Source organism: Cynocephalus volans, chromosome 15 (genome assembly GCF_027409185.1).
Source record: "Cynocephalus volans isolate mCynVol1 chromosome 15, mCynVol1.pri, whole genome shotgun sequence".
Taxonomy (NCBI): domain Eukaryota; kingdom Metazoa; phylum Chordata; class Mammalia; order Dermoptera; family Cynocephalidae; genus Cynocephalus; species Cynocephalus volans.
The window spans coordinates 74,531,809-74,546,608 of record NC_084474.1 but is presented as its reverse complement, the minus strand read 5'-3'; the positions used below and the strand labels follow the sequence as shown (position 1 = coordinate 74,546,608).

Genomic DNA, 14,800 nt, shown 5'->3' with positions numbered 1-14,800 from the left:
GATAGTGGTCATCATTATTCAAATTCCAGATGAAGGACTCCCTTGAGAATTTCTTGCAGGGCTGGTCGTGTGGCGGTGAACTCCCACAAGTTTTGTTTGTCTGGGAAATACACTATTTCTCCCTCATTTCTGAAGGAGAGCCTTGCTGGGTAAAGGATTCTTGGCTGGCAATTTTTTTCTTTTAGTATTTTGAGTATATCATTCCACTTTCTTCTGGTGTGTAGGGTTTTGGTTGAGAAGTCTGTTGTTAGTCTGACAGGGGTTCCCCTATATGTTACCTGATGCTTTTCTCTTGCTGATTTTAGAATTCTCTCTTTGTCTTTGAGTTTTACAAATTTAACTATAATGTGTCTTGGGGAGGATCTTTTTGGATTGAATCTGTTTGGGGACCTTTGAGCTTCCTTTGAGCTGGGTCTGAAGGTCTGTATCTCACCCTACACCTGGGAAGTTTTCTGTTACTATTTCCTTGAATAAATTTTCAACACCTTTTCCTTTCTCCTCCCCTTCTGGAATACCCACAACTTGGATGTTAGAGCACTTGAGGTTATCTGCTGTCTCTCTTAGGTTTTCCTCATTATTTTTAATTCTTTTTTCCTTTTTTTGGCCTGCCTGAGTTATTTCAAAAACACCATCTTTAAGATCTGAAATTCTTCTGCTTTCTCTACCCTGCTGCTCAAGCTCTCAGTTGTGTTTTTTATTTCACTGAGTGAATCTTTCATTTCTAGAAGTTCTGCCACACTCTTTTTTAAGGTATTAATCTCTTTGTAGATTTCCTCCTTCATATTCTGGATACTTTTTCTTTTTTCCTTGTGTTCTCTAATTGAGTCTTCCTTAATTTCTTCAAGTTTTTTTAAGATCATTGCTCAGAATTCTTTTATGAGTGTTTCAAGGATTCCCTGTTCCATGGAGTCTAACATTGGAGCGTTACTGTATTCTTTCAGTGGTGTCATTACTTCTTGTTTATTTGTAGTTGTAATATTTTTTCATTGACATTTGGTCATTTGGTAGAGGGTTTGCTGCTTCTATTACATTGAGGCTGGCTGTGGAGTGACCCTGGATGCTACTGTGGTAGTAAACTGTCTTTGCTTGACAGTAGGTGTGGTGGTGGTTATGTTATACCACCTTGGGACCTGTTCCAAAATGAGCCCCCAACACCACACAGGTCTGCTGGGCTAACCTCAGTGGGTCAGGCCATAGGGGCAGGCACTCCCCTCTGCAATACATTTAAATTTATTGAAACTTGATTTACGGCTCAAAATATGGTTTATCCTGGTAATTTTATGTGTACTTGACAAGAATGGGTGTTCTACTATTATTGATGTTACATTAATGTTTTAATATATGGATATGTTACAGTTTATTCAACCATGCTTACACTGATATATCTCTTAGCATATTTCCTATTGCCCCCAATTATGACCATACCAAGGTGGATGTCCTCACACTGTATCTTTGTGCACAACTTCATTGGTTATTTTAATGGACTGAACAGCATCTCCCTCAAAATTCATGTCCACCTATGAGCTCAGAATGTGACCTAATTTGGAAATAGGACCTTCACAGATGTAATTACGTTGAGTTGAGTTCATACTAGATTGGGGTATGAAGACACATGGAAACAGTGAAGGCAGAGATTGGAGTGATGCAGCTATAGGGGTACTTTTAAAAGTTTATGGAAAATAGAATTGAAGGATAATACAATTTTACTGGATATAGAATTCTTAATAGAATTTTTTTTTTAAAAAAAAAAAGGAAGATAATATGAATCTTTTCATGAACTTTTTGAAGTACCCTCATATATTCCAATGAATGCTGGTAGCCACAAGAAGCAACAAAGTCTCACCATGCTAACCTGTACATTGACTCTGATGAGTGTTCCAGTTATGAACCTGACATTTAGGGGTTTATTGGCTTATATAAATCCAGAGCCAGTTTCAGAATTTGGCAGGAGAAGCAACCTTGAAAGTCGAGACTGCAGCCGTTGGTTGTAGAAAGAGCTGGCATGTAAGAATGATACCCTTTTTAAGCTTTTCATGGTCAGACCATAATTTTTATTCCATATACATATATTTGGGGGGGCAGCTAGCTGTTACAGGAATCTGAACCCTTCACCTTGGTGTTACAATACCTTGCTCCAACCAACTGAGCTAACCAGCCAGCCCTCATTCCATATTTTTCACCCTCCTTTCTCTAACATTTTTCATCATTGTCTTAACATCCATCAGACACAATGGATCACTTAGTCTACTCCCCTCTTTGAGCCACTCTTGAATCAGTGGGTGATTCAGATGCCAAAGAACTTAGGAATTGCGTGAGAAGAGAGTTATTTATCCCATGAAGCTGAGGCTCCCACAGAACACTTTCCTGAACCTTCTTTTTCTAGTCTTCTCTCCCATCCTCCTTTGCCTTCTGTTCCTTTTCATTCTCCTTTGCATTCTGCTATAGCTGTCTTGTCAGGCTCCTGCTTGCTGGGTCTTGGGAATTGTTCAGGGTGAGATTCAAAAAGTTGGAAATTTGTGTGGCCTTTCTTAGTGCTTTCCCTGTGTTCCCAGGGCCTCCTTTAAATGATATTCCTCTTCTTCTTTGGTTAAGAGGAGATGATCTTTATCAGCCTCTCTGAGAGCTGGTGCAGGAATTATCTGTTTGTAAAACATCTGTAAGTTGATAAATGCTAATTATTATTACACTGGTATCATGTCCTTTGTTCAAAATACCTAGCAACCTGAGGTGAAACAGATCTAAATTAAAAAGTGGTTGAGATAACCATGGTCTCCAACACAAAAGTTGTGATTGACCTTCCTTCGTGAACTTTTTTTACTCTGTATTGATCACTCTCCCTACATCTAGGCCTTCCTTCTTAAGCAGTAGAGCTGGAAGAAAGAGTGTGTTTAGGGTGAGCGATGGGGGCAGTTTAGCATCTGGAGTACCCACTATGTGGGGAGTGCTTTATGTATATTGTCCCATTTAATGCTCACAAAATGTGCATGGGAGGCCATTACCAGCATGTTACACATCAGCAAACAAGTGCTATAGCAGTTAACTCATCTGTTTACATCCCTGAGCTGGAAAGTGGCAAAGCCAGATTTTGAAGACATGCTGTTTGTCTCTAAAGACTATATGAGCTTTGCCTACCACCCATGCTCACGAAGAAAGGAGAACATAAGTATGCTGGGAAGTGAGTCGGCATGAGGATAGAAAAGGGGTCCACACATTGTTTTTGGCCCTGTGAATAGAGCTCATGTAACAAAGAAGAGCTGTAAAGCAAGAGTAGCTGAAGCAGTCCCAGCCTAGTAGCAGGGAATTTTAAACTTAAAAAGATGTTTGGTTTTTGAAGTTGGAAAGGCCATTAGCAATAATTTATTCTCACCTGTCATCTGGCAGACCCAGCAAAAGCAAGTAATTCTTGCCCAAGTTCACTCAAATCATTAATTTGATATTCACTATCCTTACCTTCAGGTAATAATAAAAGTAGCTTACATTTTTTAAGGCTTGCTTACTTACTGTGTACAAGATACTTTTCTAAGCCTTCTATGTGTATTAATTCATTTAATCCTTACAAGTCTGTCTACGAGACAACAGTATCATCCCTTCTCTTTGCAAATAACAACAAAAAATACACGGAAATATTTTGCTAACACTGTCTCTTTGGAAGTAATCTGCAGATTCTAGGTATTTTAGAGGAAACAAGCTCAGTCATTTTCAAACCAAATTCCAAGGATTGTTAGCAACTCCACTCAGAGATGTGGGTGGTGGTAGGATAAGGACATAATGTCACTGAGGTACCAGGACCTCAACCACTCTGCAGCCCCATAGAAACTCTCTTTCAATGTTTTACATATTGTTCTATGACTTGTAATTTAACCTGAGCAAAGGGGTTTAATGAATTTAAAGAGTCCAAAAGCCACTGAACTAGATGACTTGTGAGACCCATCTCAAACTGAGGACTCGATGACTCCACTTCCCACAATTCTAACCAGAAACTTTTTACCACCACCTTTTGCATTCTTCTTGCCATTTGTAAACCTTTCCTCTCATGCTCCGTGGAAGTGAACATGGGGACAGGATTCAGCTCACCAAAGTTGTGCTTCAGCATAATATCAGAATCGAACGTTTATTTTCCTTTTTCCTTTCCTTCAACTTCTTCATTAAAAATGTGACCAGTTCTTGAGAAACTGACAGCTGTAGCATCCAAGGCAGGAAGCTGGGATGGAGATGGAAGTCATCATATCTGTTTCGGACATCATGTTGCACGTTAGCTGTTGCACTAACATTGGAATATCTTTGGGTGTCAGTGAAGCTGGAGTTATAATGCAAGTTGTCTCTAAAACAATAGCACAAATACTTGAGCCTGATGAAAATTGTTTTTCAAAGTTTTGAAATGTGAAACTTACATAGCACAAGGTATGGTTTTAAAAACCTGGTTCTTCAACATGAAACTTTTTTCCTTGCAAAGTCAGTTGGACAGCTTCTATCCATGAGCATTTAGATAGCATTGAACTGATGACTCTGCACACAGGAATGGTGGGAAATGCCCACTTTGAGTATTCTCATGGCAGAGATTAATGTATCCATACAGGGCCTTTTTAAATAAACCATAAATGTTTTAGGGCTTTGGAATTATTCAAACCTACATATACAATTTGACATGTGGGCAAGTTCATGATTCCGCCAGTAGAGAGGTCTGAATTTTACTGTCAGTGTTTACTGTTGAGTTTTATTTTGCAAACTTATTATTGTTTTTGAAGAATGATGCTTAGTGATGTTCACATTTAAATGACTGATGCTGGTCAAAGTTAATGGACCAGATCTTACTAGGTAAGTAAGATACTTACTTTGGAAAGATCATTTGTAACTTCTTTAGTCCTATTAAATGAGCTGGAAAAGTAATTTACTGGTTTAATGTAGAATTTGGAAAAAAATTTATTCCAAACCCCGCCAAACTCTTTATGCCTTGAGAACATAGCTTATTCACCTTGTAGGGTCTGGTACATTGCTTTCTCTAACAATCCATTTTGATTTCTTGAAGATGCTGTTGTAGCTTTAGAAATAGGCTAAATCTAAATTTTTAAAATATTTATAAAATGCATAAAGAGGGGAATAAGCCAGACAGGCATTCACATTCTAGTATAAATAGCTTTACAGTCAGGGAGAGGGGGTGGGGATTCCTCCTTTAGAAAGTGAGTTTTTAGGGCCGGCCCGTGGCTCACTCGGTAGAGTGCGGTGCTGATAGAAAGTGAGTTTTTATTTAGAATTGTTGGAAGGGGGACATTAAAAAAATAAAGGTGCTCATTGTGCAACAAGTTCTTTCTGGGAGAACTTTGGAAAGAATGGGAAGAGAAGGTATTAAAATTGTCAGCCCCAGAAATATTACTGGCTTGCCTTATAATTTCTCCCAAGGAAAGTTATTACCTTGTCATTTTGATGCCACTTCCAAGACACACCTTTTTTGACATGTTTAAAACTTGATGGGTCTGCCACAATTTCCCCATGCTAAGTTTTACTAAGGGCTGCACAATCTGCCAGCTATCCTGCTTTGCACATTACATATACTGTCTCATTTAATCCCCCCTGTAGCATTAGGAGGTAATTGCCACTTAGCAGGTCCCTACACAATGCTTATTCTGCACTACGCTAAGCATTTTATAAACTTTAACTCATTCAATCTTCACAACAACCCTCTGCTACAGGTACTATTATTTTCCATTTTACAGATACAGAAACTGAGATACAAAGAAATTAGCTGATTTGCTCAAGACTCCACAGCTAGCAAATTGTGGCACAGGGATTGGTGATCAGGCATTCTTGCTCCAGAGCCTGCACTCTTAACCACTGTTGTATAAGATGTCATCCTTATCAGTAAGGAAATGGAAGCACAAAGAATAATAACTTGTCCAAAGTCACACAGGCAATAAATAACAGAGCTGAGACTCAGACTCAGGCAACCTACACGCAGGAACTACAAAACCCAGCCCTTCCACCATCCTGCACATCTCTCTACTCTGATCACTCATTCCTAATATACTGGTCATGGATGTTTGCTTAAGCCAAAAGCCACACACACACACATACACACATTTCACTGTGGCACTTAAGGTAATGATAAGAATGGGAAGGGAAGAAATTAGCTTTATCATTTATTTAGCTTACTGTCTAGTTTACAGTAATTCTGAATAGATTTTGAGTTGTGGCTTGGCATGAGAGGGCTGAATCTTCACTGAATTAATTGCCATTCTCAAAGACAATCAACCTCATCTATAGCAGTGCTTCTTAATCCTTAATGAATATATGAATTAACTGAAGATCTTGTTAAAATGCAGATTTTGATTCAGTAGGTCTGCATGGACCTGAGTCTCTGCATTTCTAGCAAGCTCCCAGGTGATGCTGAGGCTACTGGAACATGGTCTATGTTTTGAGTAGCAAGGCTAGAGCACTGAGGTTTTCCAAACCAAGCTTAAAGATTTATCTCAGGGGCCCAGAGTTGGAACTGGACCGAGAGCGTTTTCATAGATGGAAGAACATTTAGGAATTTGGGGAAAGATTAACACTGGGCCCAGTGGGATGGCTCATGTAATAAGATCTGAACTATCTAGACTCTCAGGATTGGAAGGGACATTAAAGGTCACCTGGTCCAGTCATCCTATTGATGCTTGAATCCTCTCACATTCCTGCCAGGTCATCTTAGCCCTTGAGTTAAAGAATTCTCTGCATTGAGTGAAACTGAACATTCAACAGAACAAGAAAAATGTCAAGACTGCATCTGAATCACAGAACCAATCTAAGAGCAAATGACTAGGGGAAATGTCTCACCCTATTCGGTAGACATTTGCCTCCATTGTACATTTTTCAGAGCCTTTGGATATTTATTCAAAAACTTTCAAACCTTACCACTTCATAATAAAACCAAATACACTGCACCAGAGATTCAGCTGGGCGTGCTTATTCCCCCAAGCATTTGCCTCCCTCTGTGAAATAAAAATTCAGTGCTGACTGGCAGGTGAGAAATGGGACAGATGTGCGGCAGATGGCTGGTTCTTCATTGTACTGACTGTACACACTAGGGCCCTTGAGACAAGAGATATTTTCAAGAAGCAGGAATCATGGGATCATGATTGGGTTTTCTTTTTCTTTTGATTTTGCAACCTGAACCAAAAGACACTCTTACTGTTGGGTCCTCTACTTGTTTGGATGCCAGCTTCTCTTTTTCAATCACCCTTTACTCAGGCTGTTGTTTGACAGTTCTCTGCCTTCTGTTTCAGGTGCCAGGGGAGAGCGAGAAACAATGGAAACCAGCCCTGGTTGTACTGACTGAGAAAGACCTTTTAATCTATGACAGCATGCCACGGAGGAAGGAAGCCTGGTTCAGCCCAGTTCACACATACCCTCTTCTTGCCACCAGGTAGTCATGGCCTTGTGTTTGGGTATGATGAGTTTGCAGTTTGATACTATTTTAATCAATTGTAATTATTTCAGCACATTATATTACTGCTTACCATTGCAGCACGGACTGAGAGTGCCTCAAGAATATATCCACACATTTTTAACCAGATAGATTCTCATTTTATGGCATGTATGGCCAAATATGAAGCAACATAGAGAAGAAGACCAAAATACCCATCCATCACCAAGGAACAGTGACATCTTTGAGATGGTCCCAGTCTAGACATCTTCTTGGATTTTCTGCCTATTTTCTTTGAAACTAGACACGTGTTTGTAGTCTAGAAGTCTAAGTAGAATCATCAAGCAAGGATTTTTGCCTGGTGGCACAAAGAATGTCATATGGAAATGTCTCACTGTGCTTTTTAAGCCTTGTTCAGCACATGAGATCCCATAACAAATTCTTCCTCAATTAGGCGATGTTTCCCGCAGGAATGTGGCTTCTAGTCTCTGTCTATCTCTTAGGACTTTCAATGCACATTTATTATTCATGTGAAATACAGTATTTAAAAAAAACCACTTTATTAAGGTATGATTGACATACAAAAAGCTGTACGTATTCAATGTATACAATTGATGAGTTTGGAGATAAATATACACCCATAAAATTATCAGCACAATCAATACCATAAAACATATGCATCACCTCCAAAAACTTCCTTTTTAAAAAATATATTTGTATATTTATCTGTAAACTCATCAAATTAAACATAAGACCTGAAACCATAAAACTCTTAGAAGAAAACATAGGAAAAAGCTTCTTGATATTGAACGTGGCAATGATTTTTTTGGATATGACACTGAAAAAATGCAAGTAACAAAAACAAAAGTAGATAAATGGGATGCATAAAATTAAAAAGCTTCTGCATAGTGAGGGAAACAGTTAACAAAATGAAAAGGCTATCTACGGAATAGGAGAAGAGATTTGCAAATCTCATAACTGATAAAGAGTTTTATCCAAAATACATAAGGATGCCCTACATCTCAATAGCAAAAAAAAAAAAAAAAAACAAATATCCTGATTAAAAAATGGGCAAAGGAACTGAATAGACTTTTTTTTTCAAAAAAGACATACAAATGGCCAAAAGGTATATGAAAAAGTGCTCAACATCACTAATTATTTGAGAAATGTAAATTGAAACCACAGGATAGCACCTCACACCTGTTAAGATGGCTGTTATCAAAAAGACGAATGATAAGTGTTGGCAAGGATGCAGAGAAAAGTGAACCCTTGTACACAACTGGTGAGAATGTAAAATGATGCAGCCACAATGGAAAACAGTATGGAGACTCCTTCAAAAGTTAAAAATGAAGCTACCATGTTATCTAGGAATCACACTTACGGGTATATATTCAATGGAATTAAAATTGTCCATTTACCAACATTTATAATTTATCTACCATATGTCAAGAGTTATAATTGGGACTAGGGATAAAGAGGTAAAAAAAAATTTAACTGATGAGCCTATATTGCTATGTCATGCCTTGCTAACCTGGAACAAAATGTATTGATGTGCAGGGCTGTACAAGGAAGCGTTTGGAGCAAAGACAACAAAAAATAGCTGAGTGGGCCTGGAGAGTGGCTGAGGAGTCCTCACAGTGGAAGTAATGTTTGAGTTGAAGCCTGAGAGAGAGCTCACCAGAGGAACACGGGCTGGGAGCTGGCGAGAAGGCGTGGCACTGCAGGCAGAGGGGAAAGGTGTGCATGGAGCTCACTTGACACAAGTTACCTCCTATAGTTCTTGTGTCCATTCTGCAAGGCCTGTGTTGGGGTGCCTGTTATAGTCTTACAGATTTAGAACCTGAGGCTCAGAAGAGTTAAGAAATTTGCCCCAGGTCCCATCCGTATCTTCTAAAAGGTTGAGGCAGGATTCCAGCTTGGGGCTGTGTGACTCACAGACCTGTGCCATGGTACCACTGAGGACTGGCATAGGGGTGGGGGATGGGGAGGAAGACTTTTCACTATTATATCCTTTCGTGCACGTTGATGTTTAAACCACGCGGAGCATTAGGAGACATTAGAAGGATAAGAGTCATGGACGTGATCTGAGTTTTTACCTTTGGTGTAAAACAACAAATGTCCAGGGGCTGGCCGGTTAGCTTACTTGGTTAGAGCATAATGCTGATAATACTAAGGTCAAGAGTTTGAATACCCATACCAGCCAGCCACCAAAAAAAAAAAAAATGTCCAAGGATTGACTGCTGAATCCAAACAATTGTGCAGTGATTCTAATTCCACAGTAAAGACGAGAAAAATAAAATAAAAGTTCTGTGAGGATGCAAAGTACTCAGCTGCAGGGAGAGATAAATTGCTTCTCAGGAGTCAATTTTTTCCTCAGCTTTTCCATCATGTAACCGGGTTTAGCAGTGGGACTTCAGACCCTTGGTAAGACTGAGAAAGGCTGGGCTCAGGCCTGCTTCCCCAGAGGCAGAGCAGGAGACACAGACTGATGTGGAAGTGAGTTATTAAGAAAGTGCTCCCAGGAAAAACCTGGGAGGGAGAAGGTGAAGGATGGATAAGGGGAGCAGCCAAGGGAGGATGTGGTTTCAGGCAAAGTCTCAGCCCCAGCTTGACCCTGTAGGGAGCTAGAGAGCTGCTCTGCCTAATATGTACTCACCAGCTGCATGTGGCTATTTAAATTAATTCAATTTAAATGAAATGGAAAATTCAGTTCCTTGGTCTCACTAGCCACGTTTCAAGTGCTCTTCAGCCACACGCGGCTAGTGACTACTATTTTGGACAGCACAGTCCTAGAACATTCCCATCACCACCAAAAGTTCTGTTGGACAGCCATTGCCTTATAACATATAAATGACTCCTTCAGAGTTTGTCCCAGCTCAGAAAAGTGACCGGACTTGCACACTCCCGCAGCAGTCTGTCAAAAGCAAAGGCTGCTGGGAGGGATGTCACCTCGCAGGCTCCTCAGGCCATCTGCACAGGCAGCCTCAGCTGCTGTGGTGGCTCAGGCACGTTGCTGAAAAAAGTCATGGATAGGAGCCCTTAATGGCAAAGCCCCCAGGAGGAGGGATGAGTGCACCGAAACAGTAGTGAATCTGAGGAGGTTTGGGTGGGGCATGGGAAGTATCTGTTACAGGCTCACAGTGACAGGGATGCCAGGTCTGTATTGTGAGCAAAGCCTAAAACCATAGCCTGTTTCCGATATGGAAATAGAAAATGGAAATCCTTCCAAGTGTGTGGTTGTGGTCATTTAGAACAGAAGATACAGCATAAACAAACAGGGTCATCTAAACATAAAGGAGATCCAGTGGTGATATATGTTATATATAATATATGTCACTTGTTATACGTATATATAAGCCCTATGAGCAGTGACAGCATTAAACACATAATTAGCACCCTGATCTCTAGCCAGTAGCCTGTGAGGCAGACTATGTCCAGGTCGTTAAGGTAACTGGCTATTTGTTCTTCCTTTGTCCCCTTGAGATACTAGGTAACCTACTGCCTACTCCTGAGCAGCATCCTGGAAATCGAAAAGCTGGGAGTTTCCATCCTAGTCTTCCTCCCACCAGAACGATGCTTAACCCCAGGCTAATCACTCCATCTCCTTTTTTCAGAGTCCTGTCTATTAAAAGGACCCAGTGGAAGATCATTGTTTCCAAAGCCCAGGGGAAAATGTACTTTGGTGAAACTGGTTTTTAACTCACCTTTTGGCTTGGGCATTGCCACCATCGTTTGGTTGCATTGGTCCTGGCTGGCTTCTTTACAAGACCATGTGGATGTGCCTAGACATTTTGAAAGCAAACAATGAAAAAAGCGACCCCTCGCTTCCCTATGAAATGATCCCGAATAGATGTAGCCCCTTTGTAGCTCCAGTCTGGCCTTCTGAATAGCTGCTATGGGAGGCAGGGTTCACTCCAGCTGAAACTGAAGCTGTTCTCTCCTTGCAGATAAAGCCAGCTCTCTGAGGCAAAGGGACCACTGCCAGAAGTGGTAGCAGCCAAAGGGAAACTGAATCCTTCCAGTTCAGAGGCTGCTTTCCCAGCCACTTTTTTGAGTTCATCAAGTGACCTTTTCATTTGCTTTTCATGTGTTCTCTACCATCACGTGCGGCACTGTGTCCTTTGTATATGAGCATTTGGGCACACAGCCTGTCTAGTAGCATTATTTGTCTCTGTATATATATCTAAAGAAAGACCATGTCTTTTCTTAAAATTTCTTTTTAAAATCTTGTATTGAAGTCTAATTTATAAATAATAGTATGCATGAATCTTAAATATGCAGCTTGGTTAATTTTTACTTACAGATACAGAGCCATGTCTTTTAAATTTTATTATAGAGTGTCTGCTAATTGATCATCCTGGGTGACATTATCAAGAAGGTCATGGTAATACTATTTGCAAAATAGATCAAAATGGTAAAAAACCAATGGCTGGCCCTTGTGGGGCACAGATCAAGGCCAAGTACTTAGGAAGATTCTATCAGGGTTTGCAAAACTTGCCCAATTTAAGAATCACCTGCCTGTTTTTAAGATTCAGGTCCTCAGGACCCTGCCTTAGATATTTGGGCTTAGTAGGCTGGGGCTAGAAGACAGGAGTGTGTGTTTTTAACAAGCATCAGGCAAATGTAGTACTCAGAGTTACCACATTTAACCCTTACAACCCTGTGAGGTTAAGGTTTTATTCCTATTTCACAGATAAGTAAACTGAGGAATAAAGAGGTTAAGTAACTTACCACAATCATATAACTGGTAAGAGATGGACCTGAGGTTCTAATTCTTACCTTCTGATTCTTATCTACTGTTCTATGCAACCTGCCAAGAGCATTTCCTTATTAACTTGGGTTTTAGTGTCTCTTTGAATTTGCTGAATGTATCACATAAATCTTTCTTTTCCTGAAAACTTAATCATGCAATAGGTGACCACCTATTCCAACTAACAAACAAAGAAAGCATTATCCCAGATTACAAAGAGTAAGGACAGAGTTGTGGATAGTATCTGAGACTTAGAGTTTCTACCCATGGCTTAGACCAGCAGCATGAGTGCCTCCTGGGAATGTGTTATACAAGCAAATTGTTGTGCTCACTCCATACCAATTGAGTCAGAAACTCTGTTGGGGGTTGGGGGCCTAGTTAATCTGCAACTTAACAATCCCTCCAGGTGTCTCTGATGCAGGCTACAGTTTGAGAACTACTGATTTAGAAAACTATGCCCTGTCTCTGCCCTGCTGCCTCCCATTCTCCCAGGGTTTGAAGTGTGTCTCAGTCTATTCAGGCTGCTATAACAAAATACCTTAGACTGGATCATTTATAAATAATAGAAATTTACTGCTCACAGTTCTGGAGGCTGGAAAGTCCAAGATCAAGGCACCAGCAGATTCCGTGTCTGGTGAAGGTTGCTTTCTGCTCCATAGGTGGTATCTTGTTGATGTGTCCTCACATGGTAGAAGGGCAGAAGGGTAAAAAGGGACTAACAGACTCCCTCAAGCCCTTTTATAAGGGCACTAATGCCATTCATGAGGGAGGAGCCCTTATGGCCTAATCACCTGCTGAAGGCCCCACCTCTTAACACTGTCACATCAGGGATTAAGTTTCAACATGAACTTTGGAGAGACACAAGCATTCAAACCACAGCATGGTTGTAGGGGAACTCCACAGCAAGGACTTGGCTTTTTCCCCAGTGGTTCTTCAGAAGCAATGTTCTGCCTCAAGCTATGATGACCACTGATAAATCAGTTCCAAGGATCTAGGTGCTCAAGAGTCATCAAGCAGCTCCTAAATGTGATATACTGCTGCCTTTCCTTCACACTCAGTGATCTTATGATTGGTTTTCCATTGGTATTTTGCACTCTTTCTTAGCTTCATTTTAATAGTTGCATAGTGTTCTGTCACATGGATGCTCGAGAGCACGGGTTCTAGAAATTTACAACCTGACTCCAAATCCCAGTTTTGCTACTTACCAGCTTTGGAAGATTGGGAAAATTTTGTAATCTCTTTTTGCTACGTCTCTCATCTGTAATATGTGAAAAAGACCTATACCTACCTAATAGGGTTGTTTTAAGGATTATATTAGACAATGTCAAGTGTTTAGAATAGTGTTTGCCACATGGTAAGTACTAGATACATCTAGTTATTATTACTCTTATTTTTTAAGCCCTTCTCTATTTGGGGGTTTATAAGTACATTGGCTACATTTTTTTAAAGAACTCCATCACACTAAAAATTTGAGACCAACTAAAATCCACAGGTCATCATCGTAGCACTATAAGGCTACACAACTACTCCAGTAAAATCACAACTAAAGCCAAAATGTTTCATTATTTTAGTTATACTAAGTTTCCATTTATATTGTCAGAGCTAGGGCTCAGACCCTTCAAGCCCATTGTCTAGGCTGTGTCACAAACCCTTCACATGCCAGGCTGGGTCACCAGACCCCTCAGATGCAGGTCCATGCTAGGTAATTGGGAACGATCCCGGGAGCTGTTGGCAGACAACACGAGCTCAGTCTTCAGCAACAGCAGCAGCAGCTTACAGGTCCAGCAGCTTACAGGTCTGGTGGTGGCGGCAGCCTCTCGGAGGGTCCTGGGGGCACTGGCAGCAACAGCCTCCCGCAGCAGTAGCGGCCTCCCCCATGGCCCCTCCTGGGGTCACCCCCGGGGGTGGGGGGCATCGTGAATCAGAGCCACTCGTATTTTATACTTAAGTCCATAACCCAGGACACCTGGCTGCACATGTGCAATTACATCAGACAATAACCAAGGAACACCTGGGTGCAGGTGCATATTTACATTAAATGTTTGGCAAGATTCTCAACATCTAAGGAGCCTTGACCATTTTCCTATATTTTCCCAACAAGCACCTTCTAAAAAATCTTTTCAAACCCATCTGTTAACAAAAAATAGAAATAAAAAAGCGAGTAAACAAAAGGTCTCAAAAAAAAAATCTCCTTTAAAAAAATACAATTGTATTTATTGGTAGAGAGGAAAAACAGTATTTCACCATATCAGATTTGACAAACCTGGGTTCACACTCCAGTTTTGCCCAGTTAAGCCCCAGTTGCTGCATGACCATAAATAGAATCATAATGTCTATTGCAGAGTGATCATGAAAATTAAAATATGATGAATGTATTTATCAGCCATAACAAAATACTATAAACTGGATGGCCTAAACAACAGAAATTTATCTTCTCATAATTCTAGAGGCTGGGAGCTCAAGATTAGGGTGCCAGCGTGGTCAGTTTCTAGTGAGGGCCCTCTTCGTGTCTTATAGACAAGCCGCCCTTTTTCTGTGTCCTCACATGACCTCTTCTTTGTGCATGTGTGGAGAGTGCAAGCTCTCTGGTGCCCCTTATTATGAGGAACTAATCCTATTGAATCAGGACCCCACATTCAGCCTTAGCTAGATCA

The 14,800-nt window shown here is 40.6% G+C and overlaps 1 protein-coding gene across 1 annotated transcript in view; it reads left to right on the top strand.

Moving 5' to 3' along the window:
- SNTB1 (syntrophin beta 1) overlaps positions 1-14,800 on the top strand; it is a 253,711-nt gene that overhangs the window by 217,106 nt on the left and 21,805 nt on the right. The window contains exon 4 of the mRNA XM_063079994.1: positions 7,257-7,396. Coding sequence (XP_062936064.1) covers positions 7,257-7,396 — 140 coding nt within the window. The remainder of the gene's footprint in view (positions 1-7,256; positions 7,397-14,800) is intronic.